This window comes from Triturus cristatus, chromosome 9, assembly GCF_964204655.1.
Source record: "Triturus cristatus chromosome 9, aTriCri1.1, whole genome shotgun sequence".
NCBI classification, from domain to species: Eukaryota; Metazoa; Chordata; class Amphibia; order Caudata; family Salamandridae; genus Triturus; species Triturus cristatus.
Window position 1 is genome coordinate 617324684 of NC_140592.1, and position 25408 is coordinate 617350091.

Here is a 25408-nt window from a genome sequence, read left to right on the forward strand (position 1 = left end):
GTGGACAGAGCATTCATATACCTTCCATATTTTTCACCTCATTCAAAATAATCATGAAAATGAAAATTCAGCATCCGACTAAGCACCACTGAATCATGCATGTTCTGTACACACCAAAAATCCAATCCGAAAAGTAATTGTTTCATTTCAAACATATTCATCTGAAATCTACAAAATTCAGGCAAGGGAAGGTCTACTACAATAAGTGAAAGTTTTTCTAGACACTGCAGCGGACTTCAGACACCATCCATTGATAAGCATCCTTCTACCACTGCAGCAAGATAACAGGTCTTCTTTGTAAGTTACTTTTGGTCTATGAAACCCATCAGAAGGCAGACATTTCCACAAGAGGTGCTTTGACCCACTTTTAAAATTAAAACACTGAGTAAATAGAATTGGAATGGGAATTTGTATTCCAGAGTATGATGCTTCCATAATTAGGTCTTTCCATTACTTTTATGCCTGCCTTCTTCACATTTACCTCCACCTCATAAGAATGCTCCCGTACAAAAGAAAAAAAAAAAAAACAATGTAAATAAAAATACAATCCACTCACTTTATTTCCCTGTCAGGGGTCAAAGGGAGACACTGAATCTTACTAGCCAAAGTGATCCTGGAAAAAGGACATTGTATTTTGTGTCAGGGAAAGGCATGCCACGAGACAAGCACAGCAGAAGCACTGTAACCAATCTGTCAATCTGCATCCGAGAGACAACATAGAGCAGCAACAATAATTCTCCAGGCATAAAGAGGTGGCTGGAGTCTGTGCCCATCAGGGACTTCAAGTGCTATAATCCATCCCCTATCCATCCATCCATCTAAAGCAATAAGTTCGGGGAACATCAGTTTGTAGGTTTAGTCCATAGATTTCTACTTAGTTTTATCGCTTTTCTAAACTGTACTAGGTTTATCCATGCTTCTTGTAATGCCGCAGGCTTGGTCTAGCTGCCAGTGCATCACGTAGCTTGGTACCTTTAAGCAATTACTTTTTACTAGGTCCATGCAGCATCGTTCCTACCCAAGCGTAATCTCACATAGATCCCACGTAGTGGGCTACATGTATCCCACGTAATTTCCTATTTTTATTATTCTTACTTCAACTGCATGGCTGCTCCTTGTGGCAGCAGGTTTGAAAAGAAATCTCTTGCGACTATGGAGAGTTGTGAGGGATAGACATAATTTTATCTTGCGAATAGATGATAATCATGGAGATCTCCCAATGAAAAGTTTAGCAAAATTGCAATTTTCATATGGAAAGCAACTATCACATAGCATTCGTTGGACCTCTAGTATTTACAGGAATTGCGCATGCTACAGACTTATCTAAAGTAGTGTTTGTGCATGAGACCGGATTGAAAGATATTTACAGTCAATCTCTGGCTTCATATAGTTGTAATGGCCAGGGTGTGGAACTTTATTGAATATCTACTTGCCCTAAGCAAGGAGTGTGTCAGTAATATATTCGTTATGCAACTAAAAACAATTGTCCATCTTGGTGCCAATCAGTGAGGTGATAAATTATGACCGTGTTCTCATCTTATCAGGGATCTGATGACAGTCTGTCTCGCCATGTGGTAGATTCAGAGTTGGAGTTCCCGGTGAGTCTATGCACACTTACTGATTTTCAAGTTAAAAGGTATTCACCAACTTTTCCTCAATATTCTCTTACACTAGAAAAGGTTAAAAATGTACACATGAAGAGGGCAAGAGTAACAATGTTTTGAGGGCGAGTAAAAAGGGTATGGAGAAAGTATGAATTTACAAATCGCGCAGCAGCTTTTATGATAGCCAACATAACATGTGTATATAGGGTCTCTTGGCACTGAAATGTTAGATGCTATTGTTACCCAACTCAATGGTACTCATGTCATCAATCTTGAAAGGCAGTCGACATGTTGGGATTCGAACCTGTAACCAAGTATATTTACTTATGCGAAAATGAAATGAATTAAAGTTTGCTACGAGTATGATTTCTGGACATATTTCTGTAAAATTGTGTGAATTTCTGAAAGTCATACATCTGCAAGAACATATATTCGTTGTGCACTTTTGTGTAAGAAATGGGCCCTTGCCTTATTTTCATGTTGCCAAGATCACTTTACGCTAATTAGCCCTCATTTTGTTTTTTTAATATTGGCATGCAGCAAACACATTTTGATGGTTGAGAGAAACAGCACCTAAAGTTGCATAACAGTTTAGAAAAATGATATTTACAGTTGCATTTTTTTGTGTAAGTTATATTTCAAATGCAAAAAAATCACAAATATTGTTAAATGAGTACTGCATGTAATCGGGCAGTATTCTGGGAGCCTAGGACGTAGTACCAAATAATTAAGACATGTGTATATGTTTTTGTACCAGAACCGGTCAATAATGAAAGCTGAGCTCAATTCATTTCCTTACAGTGCTGGCCCTAAAAGTAAAGGCTCTGCATTAATGAATCATATAAATACGTCTAAGCAACACACACGTAAAAATTAATATCTTGATTTAGTGGCAGACAATCCTTTCACAGATCTGTACTGTAATCTGGCAGCCAAATGGATTGTGTTTCAAGAGGATGGGCCTTCTTGTCCAAACGACAAAGTAAATATGAAAACGTGTTGCCCTTGACCCCAAACAATATGGTCTGGGCGTTGGGAATTCCACAACCCAGAGTGGGTAGAAATATCTCACTGCCCAGTCTCTTCTTGCTTGTCATACGAGCATCTTGATGTCAATAGCCCTTTCTGTAGATGTATTTTCTCCTACCCTTTAATGTCAACCTATAATCCTCGCCCACAATTTTACAGTAAGAACGCCTTACACGACAACAGCAAATGTCTGACACAGAGGATCTCCCAACACATTTCGGCAATGACTGTCATGTGCTCACTGGAAACTGATAAATTAGTTATCCATATTTACTCTTTCTGTTTGCATCCAACAAGAATAGTAGACATCACCTAGAGAACAACTTCTTTATAAACCAAAGAATCGTCCTAAGCCTGAAATCCCCCAAATGTGCACTTCTGCAACAACAGTCTATGCAGAAGAAAGGTAGAGATATAAGCCAGTACATAACTTACATTTCATGAGCATTTCACACTGCTAACATTTTACCCTATTTTAAAACGCTATTCATAGGCTTTGCCTAATACAATCCACAAGCGTAGTTCCATCAACCTAAGATTATTAAGTAAATACCTTAAACCACAACCAAAAACACTGAACAAGTTACTGCAAACTATTCCCTGGGACAGAAACCACAGTTTTTAGTTTTTTTTAAACACATAACCAAGAAAGCATTGTTCCCTACAGACTCAGAGTCAATGGGACGGTTCGTGGGGCTGAATATAACCTGTTAGGATAAACGCCTACAAAACAATTACAGGATAAAAAAAAAATCATTTTGAAAACGCCTTGATTTTCAAAAATTGCAGCAATGTTTTTTTTGCTTTTATTTGGCGGAACGTTTCGACATCTGACTTGGATTAAAAAATGGATACTTTCTATTTAATCTCAGGACTGATTAATTCAAGCAACATAAATGTGTTCAATAGTAACAATACGTTTTCTAAGGAGGTGAATTTGAACTACCCAAGGTAGCATTGGCGAGGTTAGTGTTAAGCAGTAGCCGTAAATGTGACGAGATGCACCCCACCCATGACCTCGTGTTCAGCTGCGACACTACGTGTTACACGCACACTTACTTTATCACTTCTGCACAGCCCCAAACAGGAGATAGCAGGAAAAGGAGGCTGCAGAGTCAGCCCTAATGCCAAAGCTGTATCTCAGGAAATCCTGCTCCTTTACGGGACATGGTAGGTCCGTATCAGAAAGAACTGCCTAGCGTCCACAGCTTACAGGGAGAGAACACAGTAAAACCAGAGAGCCAAATGAAAGAGCCACTGAGTCCATTCACAAAGGATTCAAAAATGGAAAAGAAAAACCAACTAACTACACCTCTACAAACAACTCATACTTGCCCATCTAAGCCTAACGCAAACTAAAAATAGTCAATTTACTCAAACATAATAAAGCACACAGGGATTTGAACAAATCGACAAACCATATTGAAACATCATGGCACTGAAACTAAATATGGCCATCCCACTGCGACACCCTAATGGATAAAAAACTACAACGTGCAAGGTCATGGACGGTGTAACAATTTCAGCCGAAGATCACTAAAAACCATGTGGGGAAGGTTAAGGCTCTGATTACAACTGGACCTGAAAATTTCGACTCCTGCCCAAGTCCCATACTTTTACTCTGAAGCCATGAAGCAGCAATGCACGAATGCCTTTCCTACGATTCAATAACTTCATTACCATTGTCTACATTCTTGTAATGTTCTTCTCCTATCACTCCAATTGTTGAGAAACTTTTGGCAATGGTGTGTGTCTCTTGTTAACTCAATGTGTTATAATGTTCTAAGGGCTTAAATTATCCCCACATTAAAAAAAAGTTTAATTTAAAAAGCTCACACTCCCAAAATGCTACTATTCGGAATTTAACATTGTACAATCTACGTATATAATGTTGCACTGCATGTTTACTATTGCATTTGCTATAAATGTCAACTTTTAACTTGGACAATTAGCTGAATTCACAAGCAGGATATAAATGTTTCAAGTGATGGGTGAATTTATATCTATAGAATGATGCACCAATCAGTTGAAAGGTTTCAGATTTAAAAAAAAAAAAAAATATAGAACGGTTAATGTTGACCCGTTTAAAAAGTTTGATTTTACATAACAGCACACTTCCAAAAACTTTAAGGCGGGTAATTTTTAAAAGAAAAGCATAAGCATTGCTGCAGACTGACACCTCTGTTAACCGTCCCTACAGACATGAGGGCATGCAACAGTGCAACATCTTTCTCTGCACAGACAGCTAAGTGTATAAACATCCACGACCACCTGAAGTTCAAGAAGGTGCTAAAGACCTTGTTATTTGTCAACAGGTGAGAAACCATAGCACTAACCAAGAGAGAAACATTCAGCATCACAGACATGGTCTGGATAGCACAACCTCTGCCCATAATATCCAACATCAAAATACTTCCCACATAAACCAAGCTTCAATTGACAGACCATTCTACCAGTCCAAGTCACTGCACTAAGCATCCTTTTCACTCTTTCGCTTGACTAGGAGTCCAATGACATAACAGATTCACAGCACAACTCTAGTTATCACAACACCAAAACATTTAATACATAGGTCACTCTATAAATACACATTCTTTGTAAGAAGACCAGTGAAGGAGCGTGTGCCAGTCTGTTAAAGCACTTCGGCGCTTAAGTTGGGAAATGAAGCGCTTTAATAAATACAACCACAACACTAAACCCAAACTCTATAATTTAACGTCCTGAAACACATCACTAACTGCTCGAGGATCAGAAATGTGTCCCACTGTCTCTCCCCCACTGGCGCATGTAATTCGTCACCTTGAGGGTTTCACTCACCAGTAACTACCCCCTTCTTTCGGTGCCTAGACTGTCCCTCCTCTCTATTGCCTCAACCTACAAAATATCGTTTCAGTTCTACATGGGACTCTAAATTCAATACCTCATCTTTTTTACTCTGGTCCTACCATGATCATCCTTGGTTTTCACTTCCAAGGTTCCAACACCAACCTTAGGAATATCTTCAACTCTTCCTGGTCTCAACATTCCAACAATGGTGTCCCCACAATCTCACTCTTCTAACGACCCTATCACCATGGTCTACCTTATTCGTTTTACAACCATGTCACCCAAGTCCCTCATGGCCTTTCATTCACCTTTGCCTGTTCTGACTCCCACCCATCCCCATGATATTCATCTCTTGCTCCAAGATAGGTTTATTTATATGGATCACTACTCTTTCAATCTGGGTTCTCACCAGGTACTAAATGGACACACGACATGGACCTACACCAACTACTCTTTTTTTGGCCGATAATGTTGCATTATGGGACTTGTAGTTTAACTTCTGACGTGGAAAGACTGAGCTCCTACACCGAAGCAGGCAAGATATCGTGAATTAAAAAGCTAGCAATAAGTAAAAGGTACTAGGCATGACACTTAATAGCTATGCTAGTCTGTCCCGATAACAGTCAGACCACTGGTCTTTCCCTGCTCCCTTGAGTTTTTTTCCACCCCCGGGGTCTCTCTCTTTCTCTGTCCCTAATGGTCACGCCCGCCTTTCCTCTAAACTCCACATCTGTCAGCCACACCTGTCTCCGTTACGGTCTCGACTCCTCTCCTTTCTTCCGCCTCTCACGATACAATCATAGTCTTATTATAATGGTTTTCCAATGTGTCATTCCCTAAAATGCCTTCCCTCCTCCCCAATAATCTCTCTCTCTCCCGGGTTTCGGACAAATGTCTGCGATGGCCTCTAACCCACGACCCCTCGCTCACCATGGTTGTTGTCAGACAGGGTGATCACTGTCTCAAAATTTCCCTGGACCTTCCTCCGTTATCACCTCTTTAAGGGACGTCTTCTGTCCCTTAATTCAGTAAGCAGGGTTGGCCCTTGAGGAACCCCGGTCTCATAACCAATGAAGAAAGAGGAACCAAATTCCCATCGTGCTGGAAAGCACGATAACCATGGATTGGTTAGGCTAAATCTTGTCACAGGATTGGCTTTAGAAGTAATACACCGTCGTTCTATTGCTGGAGGCTGCAGCTATTTTACCTTCGCTCGCGATTGGCTGAAACAAAGGCTGACACTTTTTCATTGGATGTGGTGTTGCGAGTGTGCAAAGCTGCTGCACCATACAGCTTTGCATTGGCAGTTTCCTGTCTCGTCCGTATCTGGTTTTACCGGTACTCCATTACCTTCCGGTCATGAGGCGGCTTGAATGTACTGCTGTTGTCTTCCTGTACTCCGGCGATTCGATGCAGCAGTTAACGTTGTGGCTCTAGAAATTGGCTAGTCAGGAAATTTGACATAGTCGTTGAGCCAAGGTTGAATCGGTTATCTAGCTTGATCCTAAAAGCTAAAACCCGAGTCGAGCCGTCAAAATATTTTGAATGTAAACAGCAAAGCAAGCTTTATGTAAAAGATGTGTTTCCAATTAAAAATAGGTTATTTCTTGAATGCTCGTGTTTCCCTGTAGTACATAGGTTTATATCAAAGCAATGTCATCTGTTAATAGTAATAGTTTTTTAATGTGAACTTTTCCTCATCCCCACTGCCCTGAAGGCAGAGTGAGCCTAAGTATTTAATGTGCCCTTCATATATTTCCATAATCATCCATGCCAAGGCATCGATTGAGGAGGAAGCCTTCCCTCGGCTTTTATTTATTTTTTTAACCAAAAAGACTATTTTAGCTATCGAGTGCCTGAGATTGCCTCCTCTGCAATGTAAGTCAATGGAGAAAATACATTCAGATTGTTTTCAAAATATTCCTGTTGCCCAAATATTAGGATGTATAAAATATTGTTATTCCTTGTGGGGCAGCATTAATGTATTTTAAATCATACCCAAGGTATGTTTTTAGATGACATGCATCCATCAGATCTTTCACCAGCGAGGGAGCGACTCATGCTAAGAAGAGTCAGCTGGGCTCTGCTAGAGGTTTCTTTATTTACTTTTCTCTCAACTAATTAGATGTGTGGGCCTATTCATAGCTCAGCTAGCCTCTGACTATTCATCATCTCCCATTACTTCCTGTCCTTGCCCCCATCCAAGAAGTCCAGTTGCTAGACTGTTAACTTTCTCTGCAGTCTAGCTGGTTTCTGGTGACATTAAATCTCAACCCCACTTGAAAACAGGGTCACATTTCAATTAATTGAGTTGGTTTCGGGCAATTGCTTTTCGATGTGTGTTGTATCTTGCTGGGGCTTTCTGGGTGATGTGATTCCTGTCCTGGTTCTTCGCTTCACCTCCAGTCTGTGACTGATGTCATGTTGATCTCTTCAGCACTCGATCGATGGTAGGGTCTGAAGTGTGAGATGTTTTGGGTTATTTGCTTGTCTGCATTCCTAGCGTTCACCACGGTTCCTTTCTTTTCAACAACTCACAGAGGTTGAGAGTCATTTAGGGTGTCAGTCTTCTAGCTCTATTTCTGTTTTACGGGCACCCAGTTGGTTCTCTGGTTGTATCAGACCTTGGCATGTCAACGAGCATTAGCATGCTCTTTCATTTTCCATTTTGCTTCTGTGTCTGGGTATGTATCTCATCGGCAGCCTTGTGCGTTCACTCTTGATGGAGCTGATGGTTCCACCTCTGTATTCTAGCCCTAAGTTTCCCGTCTTACATCAGTGTCGTAGGGCATTGTCCATTGGTTCTATGCGGGGTATTTCGATATTCTCGTAGGGCAGTGTTTAGAGCTTGTTCTATTGGCAGGTGTTCACTTTCCTCTTGCTGTATTATGTTTTTTAGGGTTCGCTTAAATCGTTCCACCCTGCTGCTGATCTGAGCCCATAGTGGTGTTATCCGGGCTTGAAATTCAAGTGAGTGGTGAAGTCAGCAAACCTATTTTCTGTTGATTGGAGGACCTTTTCAGTCTTGACTATCCATGGAATGCACACTCTGCAAATATGTCATCCAGCCTTGGGATTCTTGTTTTACGCATTGATGGACGAGATTTGCTTTGCTATGGGAAATCTTGATCCATTACAACCATCAGATATGTGCCGACTGCAGTGGACCAAAGAAATCTACCGCAATGCTGTGTCAGATATTTTCCTGGACTGGAGGCATTTTGAGTGGTGATGGTTTGGGTCCTTCACTCACAAGTTTGCACTGATTACATACTTGGGGTGTCTTCAACCATTTGATCCTGTCCTGGAAAACACATGCGTTATCAAAGCATTCTTTTGGTCGCTACTATCTCTTGGTGTTCTTCATGAGCCAGGTCTATGTTTGGACATGGAGCAAGTTGGGGACTACTATTTGAGTGTCCCTAAGTAGTATTCCTCCTGGAGTCACCGTCTGTACTTCATGGAGTTGCTGAAATGCAGGCATATCTTTGTGGCCTTTTCCCTCCTTGAGAACGCTCTTCTTAATGTGCCTCCATTGTCCGAGCTGCATTTGTCTTTTCACATTCATCAATTTGGAGTCTACGTGTGTTTCTTCTTGAGTGATGTCTAGCTGCATGAATGATGGCTTTTCTTAACTCACCACAAAGTTCAAACAGAATAGACCAGATCCATGGGACTGATCGTCCACTTGAACACCTCACTCAAGGAACACATCAGTGAAAAAGACAAGACAGTCTGGTTCAAGTGAAAAAGTGGAACATGACCATTGGCCTCCTTTCTTGGTAGGGTGACATAGTATTCCTGTGCTATGAAACTTGGAGGTGCACAATATTTTTATATGTTGGTACAATTCTTTTCTATATGCTTTTAATGTTTTCTAATACGTTTACTTATCTGTATGGCTGCTTAGGGAAAAGGAACTCTCATTTCTAGCACTGTGTCTCATAAGTGTGTGATTCTCATAACTTACTCTCACATGTTAGGAACCAAGCACTGCCTGGTCACATAGATTTCATAACTGTAAAAAAGTATACAAATCCTCTATTTTAGCTGTTATCTAAAGAAAGTAGAGTGCTAGGCTGGGCAACAGTCTGAAAGACCCAAGTGCAACATGCTTATGGACTTGGACTTCTGACAAAGTGAGGGTTAGCTTATTACAGAGAGCTGAGGAGGAGGATGTGTGGTTAGACACATTACAACAACATGGCAGCAAATAACGTAATGTTTTGTTAGACTGTCACTATACAATGCTAGATGGTTTCTTTGTGTTACATTTAAGTGCTAGTACTCTCATTATCATATTAATAATTGATTGCTTGAGTAGTAATACATAAATATTTGTAAATTAATATTTCTTGTCTTCATTGACATCTTAGAACCAAGAGGGAAGTCCTATCTTATAATATTGGAGCATTCTACATTTCTGTAAAACAGACCACTGGTATTTTCTTCCCTCTGCAGGCCCACAGGCTATCCCCACAGGTGCAGGGTCCAAGAGAAATATACTGGGTGAGCCAAAATTATTTGATGTTCTTTCTCAGTCCCCCGCTGACCTTATCCTTCATCGTATTCTTCTTCAGTCAATCGATCGATCATAGCACTTTATTTAGATCAAATAACGTAAAAGCGATATAATAAATACAGTAAAATCATCATGAAGATTCAATGTTTACTTATTGTTAAAACATTTTAAAACATAAAACATCATATAATTACAATAAAATACCCAATGTATAATTTTCAGTTACCTCATCATGCCTCCTATAAACAAGATTGAGTTTCTTTTCTTTATATCTTATCTAGGTATCCTTTGCGACCTAGCAATCAAGGTATTGAAACATAGAGATGGATTTAGATCGGACAGGCTAAATACATTCTAAATATTTTGCGACAGCAAAAACAACAATCAATGCAGTAACTGTCCTGCATAGTCTAAGTGCTACTTTATATTGGCGGACACCCAAGTTACAACATAGAAGCGCTATCCATCGCTTGTGTTGCCTGTGATAGATAGGACAGAAGAATAAAAGTTGGAAATCAGTCTCTTTTGCATTCATACATGCTTCACAGACTTTGTTACCTAGATTGGAACCCCTCCAATTGCAAGTTACTGTGGCAAGAGGTAGGGTCTCCACACTCAACCTCTTATATAAGGACCTTGTGAAAGGAGGGTCTATTCCATGAAGAAAAGACTCAAGTTTGGGGCTGGCTTAAAATCTAGTTAATAAAATACCAAAATTTAATGGTTGGGTAAATTTCCTGTCATCTTTCAAACAGAAGGCAGGGCAGTCTTTACCAGCTTGATAGATGATGAAGTGATAGAGGATGGTTGACTCAAAATATTGGTCAATCTCATTCCTATTAAGGTCTCTTTTGTATATTTTAACCATGGAAGGAAAGCCACTGCTCTTGGTATGCCCAAAGGTTCCCTACTTCCGGCCCTATAGGGATCCAATTATTCCATCAGGCAAATTCTTATCCTGTAAATAATTGGCTTCAGACCAGCTGCAGGTACTATCGATTGGATATCTGGGTCCATCTTGAAAATAAAGTGGAGTACTTTAAGGGAGTTTAAAATGTATTTTCTGCAACCCCCAATGCAATAATATTACTGTGGCCCCATAAGTTAGCGCCATATACTGCGTCTGCTACAGCTTGGGCTCTCCATAATTTAAGTATTGGTGATATTGGATGAAAGGGTGTCTTTTTTGCCAGATCCACGATGGCTGCTTTCGCTATGGTTTAGAGTAAGACAACTCTTCGCTATTTGGCTGGCCCATGAATTCCAACTGGATAGGCGGATTTCCAAATAATCAAATTCTATTACTCTTTCTAGACTTACTCCCTCCAAGCTAAGAACCCCTCTAAAATGCCTATACGGGTGAATGGCCATGTATTTTGTTTTACCGCCGTTAATTACCAGGCCACGATTGGCACAAAAAAGATTAAATCTAAAGTGTAGGGTAGCAATGCCCTTTGGGGTTTTATAGACCAATAAGGTATCATCTGCAAATAATAAGGCCAGTATTTTTGTGCCACCCAACACTGGATAGTCTTTCCTCCAAACTAGAAGGAAGTCCACACAGCCATTTATATACAAAAAAAATAATGTTGGGGCAGACACACAGCCTTGCCTCACCCCTTTGTCCACCCTTATTGAGTCTGTAACGTCCCCATTTGCTCCCCACCTAATCTGTGCATAATTATCAGCGTGGAGATACACAATTATATTGAATAGGGCGAGTGGTATCCCCCTGTTTCTCAGGGAACCCCAGTGTTTACTTATAGGAACCATGTCAAAGGCTGCCTTTAGGTGGACAAATGCGACATAAAGGCTTTCTTGGTTGATGTCCACAGTTTTTCACCTTAACATCTGAAATCTTAAAACCTGGTCCATTATACTTGTCTTCGATCGAAACTCTGCTTGAAACTGGGAGAGGATATTATTATCCTCAATCCATGTTAATAAGTGATTCAGTATTTGCCTACAGAAATATTTTTGATCTCTATCAATTAAACTAATCGGGCGGTAATTTGCTGGGTCAGATCTGGAGCCCTTTTTGAAAATTGTAACAATCTCTGCTCCTTTCCAAGTTGCAGGTATTAAGGCACACGTCATTACAAATAACATTTAAGTTATGTATCCAGATGTCAGGTTCAGATTTAAATAGCTCAGCAGGAATTTTATCAGGCCCAGGGGCCTTACCTAATTTTTGGGCACTGATTGCACTGCTTTTTTCCGTTAAGGTGAAAAAACCTGGGGTACCATCAGACTCCCTTGTTAATATAACATGCTCAAATGTGTCTTTTGTGCCTCTGTCGAGTAGCAGTCCTACTTCATCTTGAAGGACAAGTCTATCGGAAATGGTTTCTAAGGACCTTAGAGCACTTATTATGGGAATCCATAATGAGATGTGGGGGAAAAAGTTTGAGTAACCATTACTGACATAGCCAGATTATAATAGAGTTGTGCATAAGTCTCCTCATTTAAAACAATCTCTTCCCATTTAACATTTCTCCTGTTGTTAGTGATAGTTAGCTCCCCTTTTTGTACTCTGGACTGCCGACCCCAGGGGTCAGGATTGCCTTGGAGGGTAAGTGATAAAGGAAAATGGTCAGTTTCGTATCGTTCCAGCACTTCCTTATCAATAAGATCTAGCCAGTAGTACAAATCTAGGAGTACATAGTCAATATTACTTAGGTAGTTTCCCCTTTGAAAATGTGGGCTTTAAGAATAGGTCAGAATATGTTCGACCATTACAGGCTCTAATATGACAACATAATGAAAGATTTATCATCTACAGAACCATTTTTGTCTTTGACTTTACGCATGGGCCTTGAATCTGGGTAATAGCTGGGGCTTGATGTTCATACGCAATGCTCTGCATGAGTGCTGACGGCTAAAATGTAACATTAAAATCTCCTCCCACAATACCAGCAGCATATCTGTCTAATCCTTCTAGACACTCTTGTAGTACCGGGAAACAACCTTTACAACGCAGTCATTACATCGCAATTCATTTACAACGCAGTCATTACATCACAACATCCTTTACTACGCATATCACTACAACGCATGACACTACAACGCATGTCAGTACAACACATGGAATTACATTGCATGTCATTACAACGCATACCATTACAACGCATAGTACCCCTACACTATCCAACACTTACCCTACTATTGCACCCCCTGGAGATAGAATAGTAATTTTTACCCCTACACTATCCAACACTTACCCTACTGTTGCACCCCCTGGAGTTAGAATTGTAATTTTTAACCCTATCCTATCCAATACTTACCTTAAATGCAATGTGATGGTATGCGTTGTAATGGTATAATGCGATGTAATGGAATGCGTTGTAAATGTAGTTCTACAAAATTTGTTCTAGTGGCATGCGATGTAAATGCATGCGTTGTAAAGGATGTTGCGATGTAAAAACTGCGTTGTAAAGGCATGCGTTGTAAATGTATGCGTTGTAACATCATACATTCCGTAGTACCAGCAGAACTGGGGACTCAGTTGACTTTGGACAACTTCTGTTATAGACATTATACAAAAGGAGTTTTCTCACGTTCCAAGATAGGAATTCCAAACCTAAAATATCTGGCAAATTTATGTTTAGCTGTTTCACTCGGCAGCCTAGTGCAATGTTAACCCACGTTGTTAATCCCCTTAGGGTCTGCCTGCTCGTGCATACAGCAGGTACAAAGACAGTCTTAAAGCCAACTCTGTGGATTGGTGTTAAACCCCAAGTTTCTTGGAACATGATAACATCTCCTTTGTCAATGAAAGCCCCCCAATGTTCTTGCAGTAGCTTATTCCTTAAGCCGGCTATATTCCAGGACACTATTGATAGTGTACTGTTTTTACCGTTTGATACCTGAGGAGCCTCACCTGAGCTAGGAGGGACCTACAAGTGCCATGTGGAGTGGGATTGTAATAGCAACCGTACTAACACATGCAGACTCATACCTAATAGTAGGTGGTAAACAGCTAGCAAATTGCAACGTATCAGAGGAACTTACATTTGGGCACAGAGAAGGGTTACTTGTTACATACACCAGCTCCTCACTATCTTCCCCACTAAGAGGGGAACTAACATTAGGCGGAATTATCCAGGATCGATTTTCATGGACAGTTGGTACCTTTTTAAGTCAGTCAATCCGCCTAACTGCTGATGCAGATGGCTCAATGCTGGAATGGGCTTGTGTTCTAGTGTATTTAAATTGGATATTAGAGCTGGCTGGCAGGGAGGTCCTATGGTCTAAATCCACTAAATTATTTGCCAGCTCAAATTTGGTCAGGATTAACTCTAGATTATCGAACCCAAGTCTGCTACTTCCTGACCTTTTCGCACTGATGATGTCATCTCGTATTATTGAACAACAGCCCCGAACATAGCGAATCCAATGCATTTGCTTGTGATTAAGGGGTTCTTCTGTCTCTATAGATGAAAGATGGTGGACAGGGTTACACTGGAAGGATGATGTCCTTGTGGCCTTGACCTCCAAAACATCCCTGGAATTCTTCGACAGTTTTCAGCTGCATTACCAGTGGGGGAACTGTATAATCTTGAGTGAGCATCAGTGGTGTCCGGTACAAAAATCTGTCAACATTCATCCAAGAGGTTGTCAATTCTAGTAGTAGTAAATATCTTTATTCGATTTTGCATTAAAACCATAAAAGCACATCATATACAGTTCGTAAAAGAGAAACATTTTAAGAAGAACGATTGATTGAGGAAAATGAGACCGTCTGTCTTAAAGGTCTGAGTTAAGTTGCTGAAATACATGTGGTGACTAGCAGCTTGGTCCTGGACGTGGATCACGGAGGGCATCGCCAAGCATCTATGTTTTAAGATAAACCGGGACTATATCATTTCACTCCAATGACAACCATATATATATTAAAATTTGGTAAAATACATAATACTAGTACCATTTAGAATCAAAGATAAAATGTATACTAAAATTGGAATATTTACAAGTATAAAAACAAGTTCATTCATAACATGTTGCAGTAACAGTTTGACCTATACGTGCCATACACCTATAGGCGTTTTGTGTTACACCTCTAGCGCATTTAGTCAAGTTAATGATAATAACATTTACATGATATAGATTCCATCAAATATAAAACATGCAAAATGCCTTCTACATATTGTCTTTGTCTTCCTTTCGCTATAGTTCTTTCGGCCTGGCCTAATTGGTTTTATTAATGATTTGTGCAATCGTGCTTCTTATAGTCCATGCATGGAGCAGGTATCTAGATAGAGTGAAGACCAAGTATTCTGAGGTATCACTTTTCAGGATTCTAGTAATTTCATTTAAGCGGGTTGCTGCTAAAATCTGGCAAATCGGGATTAGCCATGTTCTTCTTGACTCTTGGTACATAGGACAGAAGTACAAGAAATGTGTTTCTGACTCAAGTGCTGAATCACACACAGGGCCAAATATCAACCCCGTTCCAGCTGCTGACAAAATCATTAATTAGTAGAATACCATAACTAAATTTCAGGTATAATATTTTAGCAAGGGGCTGCTCTATTCCAGTGTTTCCCAAACTGGGGTCCGAGGACCCCCAGGGGTCCGTGGCACATTCCCAGGGGGTCCGCAGGCAGCAGTTTTAAAAGCACTGCAAAGTTCCTTGTAAAATTAGCAGTTTTCGAGCAACTATAAAAGTGTCAAGAAAATGCCAGTGATTAATGTACCTGCTGGAGAGAGATGACAGTTTTGTCTAGTGGCAGCTTTGACTTATCTAATGTGACACAGAGGGTTAATATATCTACTGCAAAGAACGTGTACAATGCATTTAAAAAAACAGTATTTTATGTGCATAGGTCAGTGGGCTACTGATTTTGTCACAGAGATTCTTTTGTCACTGTGCAATTCATAAGGAACAATCGTAATCTAGCACAGTGTCCTATAAACTATCAAAGAGCTGCTTGCAAACTGCATGGTAAAAGTTAGCAACATATTTTATTCCCAGTCTATCATTATCCTGATGCTGCTATGTTCCCACTTCCTGCACATGAACAATTTTGTAATGCCTTTTTGTCACTTCTATGTGTGCTGCCTAATGCAGCACACATGGAAGTTACAAAACGGCATTTTTATTAAAGATTGTTTATGTGCAGGAAGGGTCACCATCCTGAACATAAACAATCAAAGATGTTTTGCTTTTTCCGTTGGAAAAAGCAAAAACGAGGAGAAATAAGGCATTTCTCCTCATTTCGCCAAGTTAAGACCAGGTTTTTCATGGTCTTAATTCTGGTGCTGGCTCCTATTTAAGGTGACCTTGTAAATAGAGGGCAGCGTCAAAATCAATGGGTGTTGGAGTGAAACGTCCAGTGCAACGCCCACTGCAACTCCCACTGCCCACCTTTTTCACGCCAAGCATTGCGTGAAAGGGGTCCTTATTTACAAGGCAACGTTAAGCCACAATAAGTGGCTTAACTGTGCCTTGTAAATAAGGCAAGCCCCTATTGCCACAGGAACATCGCAAAAAGTGACGTTCCCAAGGCGATATGGACTTGTAAATATGCCCCTAAAATCCTTAGTAATTTGAGTATTTGTTTTGTGTGCACACGTTTGTTTATGTTTTTCGAATTACTGTTTTAATGTTTGAAATTTAAATCCTACAAATTGCTTGGGGGTCCCCAGCTTCCAGTGGTGACTCAATGGGGGTCCTCAGGAGTCAAAAGTTTGGGAACCACTGCTCTATTCGATTTAAAAATTCCTCTTGTAGCATGTTATGTTTGATATTGATGAACCTACATGTCAATTCCCTTGCAGAAATCGTATTGAGCCAGCTATCCATGACGTGATTCCAGTAATTCTTTTTAAGGTGATTTACAAATCTTTTTTCAATTTTACTGGGGGTTAGCCAAAGGTCAAACATGCCAAGTCTATCCAGCCATGTCTTAATATAATTGAACCACTCAATACTCCCTTTAGTGTCTAATAATAGTATGTCTTGAATTGACTCTTTCAAGGGTAGTGGTGAATCATTCGCCCATATGCCCATCCAGTAGACTAATGGTCAGAGAGCAATTACATGAGAGATTCTCCTCATTCCTAAATCTAGGCGCATGGGTGTGAGTGGTGCATTTCGGGGAAGTTCCATTATTGATCTGATGAAATTATTTTCAACCTTCTCAATGGCTGCTACATTTACATGCCCCCATAGCTCTGCGCCGTACAGCACTGCCCCTAGTCCCTATACCTGATACACTTGGGTAACTGGGATCAGTGGTCTGAAGCTTGACTTTTTTTTACTTTTTGCATAAGGCCAATCCCATGTGTTGGAGTGAGAATTGGCTTTTTTGTATTTGGGGTGACCACGATAGTGTGTTAAAAAATCTCACCCCCAGATAGTCAAATTGTTTAACTTCCTCCAGTGTAGTTGAGCCCAGTTTTATACTTCGTTTAAAACACTTGTGACGATTGAAAACCATGAATTTTGTTTTTATGTGATTAATTTCCAGCCCCTGTTCTTCACAGCCCCTCCCAAATTAGTCCACTAATTTTTGGAGCCCCATCGATGACCTTGAAATAAGCAGGGTGTCGTCTGCGAAGAGTAGTGCAGGCACCTCACATCCTGCAAGCTTGGGGGGATCACCCCTGCAATCCCTTAACTGATCAATCAAGCCATTTATATAAAGTGTAAATAGTGTTGGTGCCAAAACACATCCCTGCCATACTCCGCGGCTCACCCCTATCCGGTTAGTTAATCCTCTGTCGTTACCCCATCTTATTTGGGCATAGTTGTTTGTGTGGAGTCTAATAAGGATCTACAAAAGGTTTGATGGCATCCCAAGGTTAGTCAAAGCGGTCCAAAGTTTTCCCTGTGGTATTAAATCAAATGTGGCCCTGAGATCTACAAACACCACGTATAGAGAACCTTTACCTATTTTTGCATATTTCCACAGGATCAAGAGGAAGCGAAGCAACTGATCAACAGTGCTTGTCTTCTCTCAAAATCCTGCCTGCAGGGGTGATAAAAAATCCCTCTCACTGATCCATTCATTAACTCTCTTCAGCAGTTGCCGACAGAATATTTTCTGTGCTATGTCAATAAGACTATTCGGCCTGTAATTTATCAGGTCGCTTTTGTCTCCTTTTTTATGGATGGGCACGACTTCCACGCCCAGCCATGTATCTGGTATTTCTGCTCCTCCCAATATGGCATCAAAAGTATAATTTATGATCACGCTCCATATTTGGGGTTCAGAGAGATAGAGGTCGCCCGGTATTAGATCTAGGCCTGGAGCTTTCCCCCACTTCATGGTTATGATTGCCTCATGGGTTTCATCTTCTGAAAATGAAAGACAGGCAGTGTCAGCTCCCTGGTAGGAAGATTCCTTGGATGCTGCCTCACTTTCCTCTGGTCCTGTATATAGTCTCGAGAAGTGGTCCTCCCAAACCTGTGGGAGGATGTGGAAGCTGTCTTCCGCAACTAAGCTTTTTGTCCCTTTTGCAATTAGGTGCCAGAAATCGGAATCATTTCAAGTCTGAGCCGCAACAAGTAGGTCTTCCCACTGTCCTTTATGCCAATTCCTGTGTGCCTCATGTAGGGCCTTTTTGTAGGCTCTGCTATAATTAATAATGGGTTCTCTTTGGCCAGACTTTATTGCACCCATCAAGGACTGGTGCGCTAATTTACAATCACCATTAAACCACACATTTGATTTGGACCTTGTAGTTTTATTCTTACTAGAGCTTTTATAAAAACATATATTGTTGTTGTTTAATAAAATCCTGAAATCATCTACATTCACTTGCAACTCCATGTTATTAGGCCCTAAGGACACCAAGAAGTTGGCAACAATGGTGTAAAAGTTTGACAGGGTCTCAGCATCGTTCTTTATTTGTGGCCATTCAATCCTTTTTGTTGTTGTTGCTGGTAACAATATAATTCGAGGAATTTGACTCCCCAGTTGGACAACGGGAGCCAAATACCTCTTTTAATTCTAGGGAGAGGGCATTATGGTCACTATCATCCCTCTCTAGAACCCACATATCAGCCAGGCTTGGCCATAATTGTATGTCAATCAGGAAGTAATCTATTCTTGTTTTGGAATTCACCCGCTTGTAAGTGTGGTGTAGACCAAGGTCTGAGATCGAGCGGCCATTCACAGCTCGTAACCCATGTGGGTAGGTAAGGGAAGCGACTCGGAGAGCCACTCTAACGTTCTTAGCTAACTTCTCGTGGCCCAAGGATGGAATGCCCAATTCCATGTCTTCTTCATCAGTGATGTTTTTGGTAACTTCTAAGGACTCGAATGTTACATTAAAGTCCCCTGCTATTACTAAATGATGGAGTGCCCTTTCCTTCTTGATTATTTTATCTAGGTGCGCAATAGTTGGAGAATTATGATGTTGTGAGGCGAACCTATTGAAGATATTCACCAGTAAAAAGGACCTCTTCGAGTGGGTGTCTTTCAGGATCAGGGTCATTAAGTTAGAATTATCAAAATCGAGCTTGCTGATGTGAATCCCCAAATTAATTTGAATCCAAATTATTAAACCACCCTGTGGTAGTCTGCGGTCCCTCATGGGGCTTACGATCCGTAATAAGTCGTGCACACTACGTAATAGGTTTTGATTCTGGTTTATTTACAGATATGCGGGTATGTATAGGAGAACCAAGCACTGGTACGAGAGTCTCCTAACGGTAGCAGTGCAGAACAAAACAAAATAGGTATTCTCCGAGGTTCCTCCCTGTAGGGTGCTTCCTTGGCGCCTCCGCGTTTCAGGGTCCTCAGTCTTCACATATACTCGGGGTTGCAGGGAGAAAGAAAGAAAAGAGAACAGGTCTGAGTCACTGCTACCAGGGTGTCTTACTGTGCTCCCTTCACCAAAGGGATGGGTAGGAGGGGAAGTGTGGGGTCGGGATGTTCTACACCTTTCACGTGGTTCACAGCCCTTCACAACCTCCCCACCGCCCCCACCCAAAAGGTCCCCGAAGAGCCACTTGCCTCGAGCCACGGCCCGTTCTCCGGACCGCGGCGCTGGGACCCGGGGTGGTTTCTCCTCCCTGCAGCCCACCGGGTTTGATCGCCGTAAGGATGTTGCTGGTACGACCGGCTCCGTCGTCTTCCCCCGCTGCTGTCTCTCCTCTCGCTCGTCATCCTCCTCCTCCGCTCACCGCTGCTCCGCTCGCCGCTGCTCCTCCGGTCACCGCTGCTCCTCCGCTCACCGCTGCTCCTCCGCTCGCCGCTGCTCCTTCGGTCACCGCTGCTCCTCCGCTCGCCGCTGCTCCTCCGCTCACCGCTGCTCCTCCACTCGCCGCTGCTCCTCCCGATACTCCTCGCATTCCACGTCCTTCCTCGTACTTCCCTGTCTTTTTTAAGCGTCCCGCTTCCTCTTCCGTGGCTGGCTCCTCCTCTATGGGCGGCCTCGAGACTAGACCGTCTCTTGTTTCCGGTGCGATATGTCGCGGCACAGTCCCGCTCCACTTCCGGCCTGCCTCGCATTCTGGCTCACACACCCGCTGGACCACCCTTTTTTAATGGAATTGCTTCTATACTGTGATTGGTGAATCCTACTCTGTGAAATTTATTGACTGCCCATGTCTCCTGGAAGAGGCAGATATCATAGCTGTCTATCAGCCTCCCCAGTCGTTACAGGCAATCTTCGACCTTAGTCCTGCTAGGTTCCAGGACAACAAGCTGAGTTCCCCACCATTCTCTTTAATTGATTGCTGGACCCTTACCTCATTAAATGCCAATTGGTTTGTTAAATGGGGTTGTATAGTTACTACATTCAGGAACTATCTCCCCTCAACGCTAGCCATGTTGGTTCGTACGGGATAGAATGGAAATTACTTATATGTCACGTAATTGAGATAGCGCTGTGTGGAAACAATCCCTCAACCCATCAGATGGGCCTGTTTGCAGGGGCTACGTTGGCAATAACTTGGGCATTACTATTGGTGATGTTAGTTAATGAGTGCATCTGACTTTGGCCAATGCCGGGAACCTTTCTTAGGGATGAGAACCTGATCTGGAGTTGCGATTTGGTTAAAGGCAGGGAGCATTGCTCCAGATTAATCAATCCCATGACCAGGTCATTAGACACCAGATCCAATTCAATGTGGTCAAAATCTTGGATTGTGGGATAATGCTTGGCATTCTGTATATCGGATCTTATGATAGAGCGACAATGTCTCACCTGCCTAAACCAGTGGATGGCTTTGTTCAACAAGGCGTCCCTTGACTCTCTCTGGTCATTGGTCAATTTTGATACGTTTATCAGGTACACACTACTGCTAGCCTCCTTAGGGGGACTTTTGAGAGATCCACTTCCCATGACCAATCCCTCACCTTCTCTGTGTGAATAGTTAGGGACAGGATCCCTAGGCTCGATGTTACTAAATAGAGAAGCTCTTGAGTTGGTCAATTCTCCAGAAGTGCCTACCATGGGACCCACTTTGCCTCTGGTCCCTCCCAGTCCACAGTGGCAACCTGCCTTGGTTGAGTTGTAACAATTTTTGTATAATCTAAGATATTTCCTTGGGTAGACAACAAGGGCATTGGTGTGTGTTGGTACGTTTGGAGGTTGGAATTGATAGTCATGTGCTGCTGACAATTCGGTGCTCTAAAACGCGTAATGTGGTCCCTACTCCTGCTCCTGCTTCTTGTGCAACTGGTCTCCCCATTATTACTATGGTGAGGCATACATCTGTACTCAACACCCTCGCCTACCCCTTGGGTTGTGCTGGGGGGATCGTACTTGGATGAATCGTACTGGGGTGCGCGCTGTTAAGCTGATCTATCAGGCCCCTAATGATTCCCCTAAGTACAGACACCTCAGATGTTAGGTCCTTAACATTTATCTTGAGCTCATGTATTTCAGAACGTAGGACTTCAATGCCTCCATTCAACGGGACTTCCACTCCTCCTCCAACAGACCTAACCGCAATACAATCCAAGCGGGGACTGGTGACCTTTTTATTATTAATGTCAAGAGAATCTATGTCTTTAGTGGCCAAAGGGTCAAAGTGGTTAGAACACGCAATATTTACAGTCACTATTTCCTCCACCATGTTATTGAGTGAGTGACATAGACTCTGTACCCTCTGCTTGCAGGTACCTCTCATCTTGAATCCCACCTTTGGGCTCCGCTGGACACTTCCACCTTCTTCGCCAGCTGCAGCTTTTCTGAAGTCCTTCATTGTGGTCCACGGCGGTGACCGATGTCACTTCACACCTATTCACCCGGCTTCCCTGGTGTATGTATCCTGGTTCTGGGGGTAAACACGGGTGGGGTGATACTCCAGTCTTCCATGGGGTTTCTTCAAGGTCTTCTGGGAAGGGTCCTTTTTCTTTAAAACTGCAACCGCAGCTTACCTATTGACTAACAGGTTGTGTTCCCACTCTGCACACGACTTCCATGGGGTTCCTAGAAACACACCTTGGGTGGTATCTTGGGTCCCAGGCTTTTCTACGTCTTCTGGGTCCATTCTCGACTAAGGACGTGGTTTGCATTCCACTATTCTAGTATATGGTTTGGTCTTGCCCTGGATACCACTGTGTATTCTGTGCTACTTACGTATTTTATTGACAAAGTATTGTGTGTATTGTGGTTATATCTGCGGGTGGGAGATAATACATTGTGTTAGTGAGTGTTAATAATAAATACATTTTTGTATAACTACGCTCTGTGGTTCTTTTTCACTTAACTCATACCATAAGATTAAGTACTGGTAAAACAAACTGCTTTACACTCCTTCTGGACTAAGCCTTATAGACTCCCTAAACTACGACTGAACCCTGGCTGCCTCCGCCAAATCGCTGGGAATCATACTGGACCCTAACCTGAACATGAGGTCACACATTAAGACTACAGCAAGGAGTGCCCACTACAAATTAAAATTACTTAACAAAATCAAGCCCTTCCTCCTGCCTAATTATCTCAAAACTGCAACGCAAGCCTTGGTTCTACCCAGACTAGACTACGGGAATGCTACCCTCACAGGCACAGCAAAATTCCACCTAGCCCTCATGAGAACAACTCTAAATGTAGCTGCAAGGATGGTCACCGGAGCTAAAAGGCACAATCGCATCTCCCCCTCCTTGAAAGAACTCAAGTGGCTCCCAATTGAAGCTTGTTGCCATGTCAAAACTGCCTGTCTCACCCACGAAGTCCTTCACACTGGTAAACCAGTCTACCTGGCGGCCAAGCTCACCAAGACAGGCCAGGCAAGAAACCTAAGGAGCACCAACAACCTACTTCTCATTCCCCCAAAGAGGCATAATCAAAAAGACCTGGCTTGCTCCTTTTCGGGCAATGCTCCCAAAATCTGGAACTCCCTACCAGCAGATCTCAGAACCAACCCCTCCTTTGTTACCTTCAAGAGAAAACTAAAGGATCTCCTCCTCGCTCGGCACCTTTAACCTTCAGAACAATACACCGTAGTTACAATCAAGTAACTCTCGACTCTATTACCTGCCTTCTGAACGGCTATCCATTTGTTCTGTCTGTCTGTTTTTCTTATTGCTTGTGTACATGTTGTAAAGCACTCTGATACCCACAGGTCCTGCCAGCGCTATATAAAAGCCTCTAAATAAAATAAATAAATAGAACAAAGCCTGAAGGCTGCTCTCCACAGCTACCACTTGGAGAGCTTTCTAAGGTTGTCTAAGACCACTAAAATCACCATAAGGGTTGCCTGTTTTAGTGCAGGGTGCTACACTTACATAAGTGTGTGCCATATGCTTAGCCAGCCTCTCACAGAAGCACATACCTGTTCCTATTCGGCCTAATTCTCCAATTCAAGATGGAGAATTACTATGAGAGGGGTTCACCTCAGCCTCTGGCAACCCTATAAGTGTTATGCACACACACAACAAGAAGGGGGGAGAGGTTACATTCATACCCCAACCTCCCTTGTCAATAACTATATCACACAAAAAGGAAGTAGGAAAGTGTATATTGAAGTGACACGTGCTCAGTGAGTAAAAACTGCCCTCACTCACAAAATTGTGACATGCTTCATCATTGGGCTTGCTAACTGACACCTCTGAGCAGACCAACACCTTAGGTATCTATGGGATATGTTCTTTCCCCCAAAAACACGGAGTGGAGGTCTTATTACTAGGTCACCTTCCTCTCATCAAAAGATTTCAGGGAGTAGAAAGTCCATTCTGCAAAGGTGGGATAGTTTGTGTGCTGCATGAGTGGAAGCATTCTAGTGATACGGATTTGGGCTGTGGATGAAACAGACTCCTGCGTGTTACAGAGAGTGGACAAGGAGCTTACAATTTAGCCAACTCTGGTGTACGGATGCTGAGTGATGAGGGGATGCGCACCTTTGGGGAATGGACTTTCTACTCCTAGTCATTTTTTGAGGAGAGAAAGGCAACCTAGTAATAACCCCCGTGTTTTTCCCCACAGATTATGAAGAGAGTGTGAAGTAGGTAAACTCTATGTCGGAAAGAACATATCCCATAGATAACTAAGTCAGCATTGGAGGGTATTACATTTTGGGATCCTGAGGGTCCTGATGAATGCAGGAGTGACCCAACACTGTGGGCACAGTTACAGCGGCAGAAACATGTCTACACCTTTGCAGTAAGGAGGGATGAAGGAATTCTAACTTTTTTCTATCACCACCATCCTTCATGTTTTTAAACCTAGCTGGATGGCCCAGGAATAAAATTGTTAGTGGGACACATCCGAGCTAGTTTTATCTTTCACTGGCTGCACTTTTCTTTGGTGATCCCAAAACATAGTGTTTGTATTGTTTCCCCTTCCCTTTTACTCGATCCCAGGTGTTGGCCTGTGCAGGGGTGTCAGTTAGTAAGCCCAATGTTGAAGCATGTCACAATTTTGTGAGTGAGGGCAGTTTTTACTCTCTGAGCACGGGCCACCTTCAATATACCCTTTCCTACCTCCTTTTTGTGTGTTATAACCCTAGGGTTGTGCCAGGCTGAGGTGGACTCTACTACTGTGCTTAGTAATTTTTCTGCCTGTCCTGCTGCAAAAAGTGAGGCCTGGATAGGGGTGGGCATCTCCACTAGTTGGATCTGCCATAATCAGCACATCACAAGGTTAAAGACTTTGAGGCTCACCGCCAAGTGTTGCTGTTACGACCAGGAGGAGGTGGGAAGCACCTCCACCCAGAACAGGCTTTGTTCCTGGCCTCCGAGAGCACAAAGGTTCTCACCCCATGAGGTCAGAGAACTGTATGGTGGTTGCTGGCTTAAGGGGGGGGGGGGGAACCAGTCAGCCAATACACTAGAAGTCGATTGTTTTTCAGGGGGCATTTCTAAGATGCTCTCTGAGTGCATTTTATTATAAATCCAATTCTGGCATCAGGGTGGGTATATTATGCTGAGAAGTTTGTTACCAAACTTCCCAGTTTTCAGTAAAGCCATCATGGAGCTGTGGAGTTCGTAATGACATACCAGGGCTTGAAAAATCCACTTGCCCAATC

General features: G+C 42.3%; 1 protein-coding gene and 1 long non-coding RNA gene across 3 annotated transcripts in view; one reads left to right on the forward strand and one right to left on the reverse strand.

The window, feature by feature from the left end:
• AP2S1 (adaptor related protein complex 2 subunit sigma 1) overlaps positions 1-6612 on the reverse strand; it is a 43672-nt gene extending 37060 nt beyond the window's left edge. Inside the window, exon 1 of one of the 2 annotated variants that reach the window (XR_014968679.1) lies at positions 6390-6571. Coding sequence is in view for 1 of the 2 variants with exons in the window: in XM_085625657.1 (XP_085481783.1) it covers positions 6390-6392 (3 nt within the window). In the remaining variant the exon portion in view is untranslated. Of the gene's footprint in view, positions 1-6389 lie in introns of both variants that reach the window. The other variant, XM_085625657.1, reaches the window with a different exon arrangement.
• Positions 6613-9920: 3308 nt separating this feature from the next.
• Positions 9921-22621, forward strand: LOC146798393 (uncharacterized). The gene is made up of 3 exons (XR_014969155.1): positions 9921-9968; positions 16762-16813; positions 22059-22621. It is a non-coding gene; the product is annotated as an uncharacterized LOC146798393 (long non-coding RNA).
• Positions 22622-25408: the final 2787 nt, after the last annotated feature.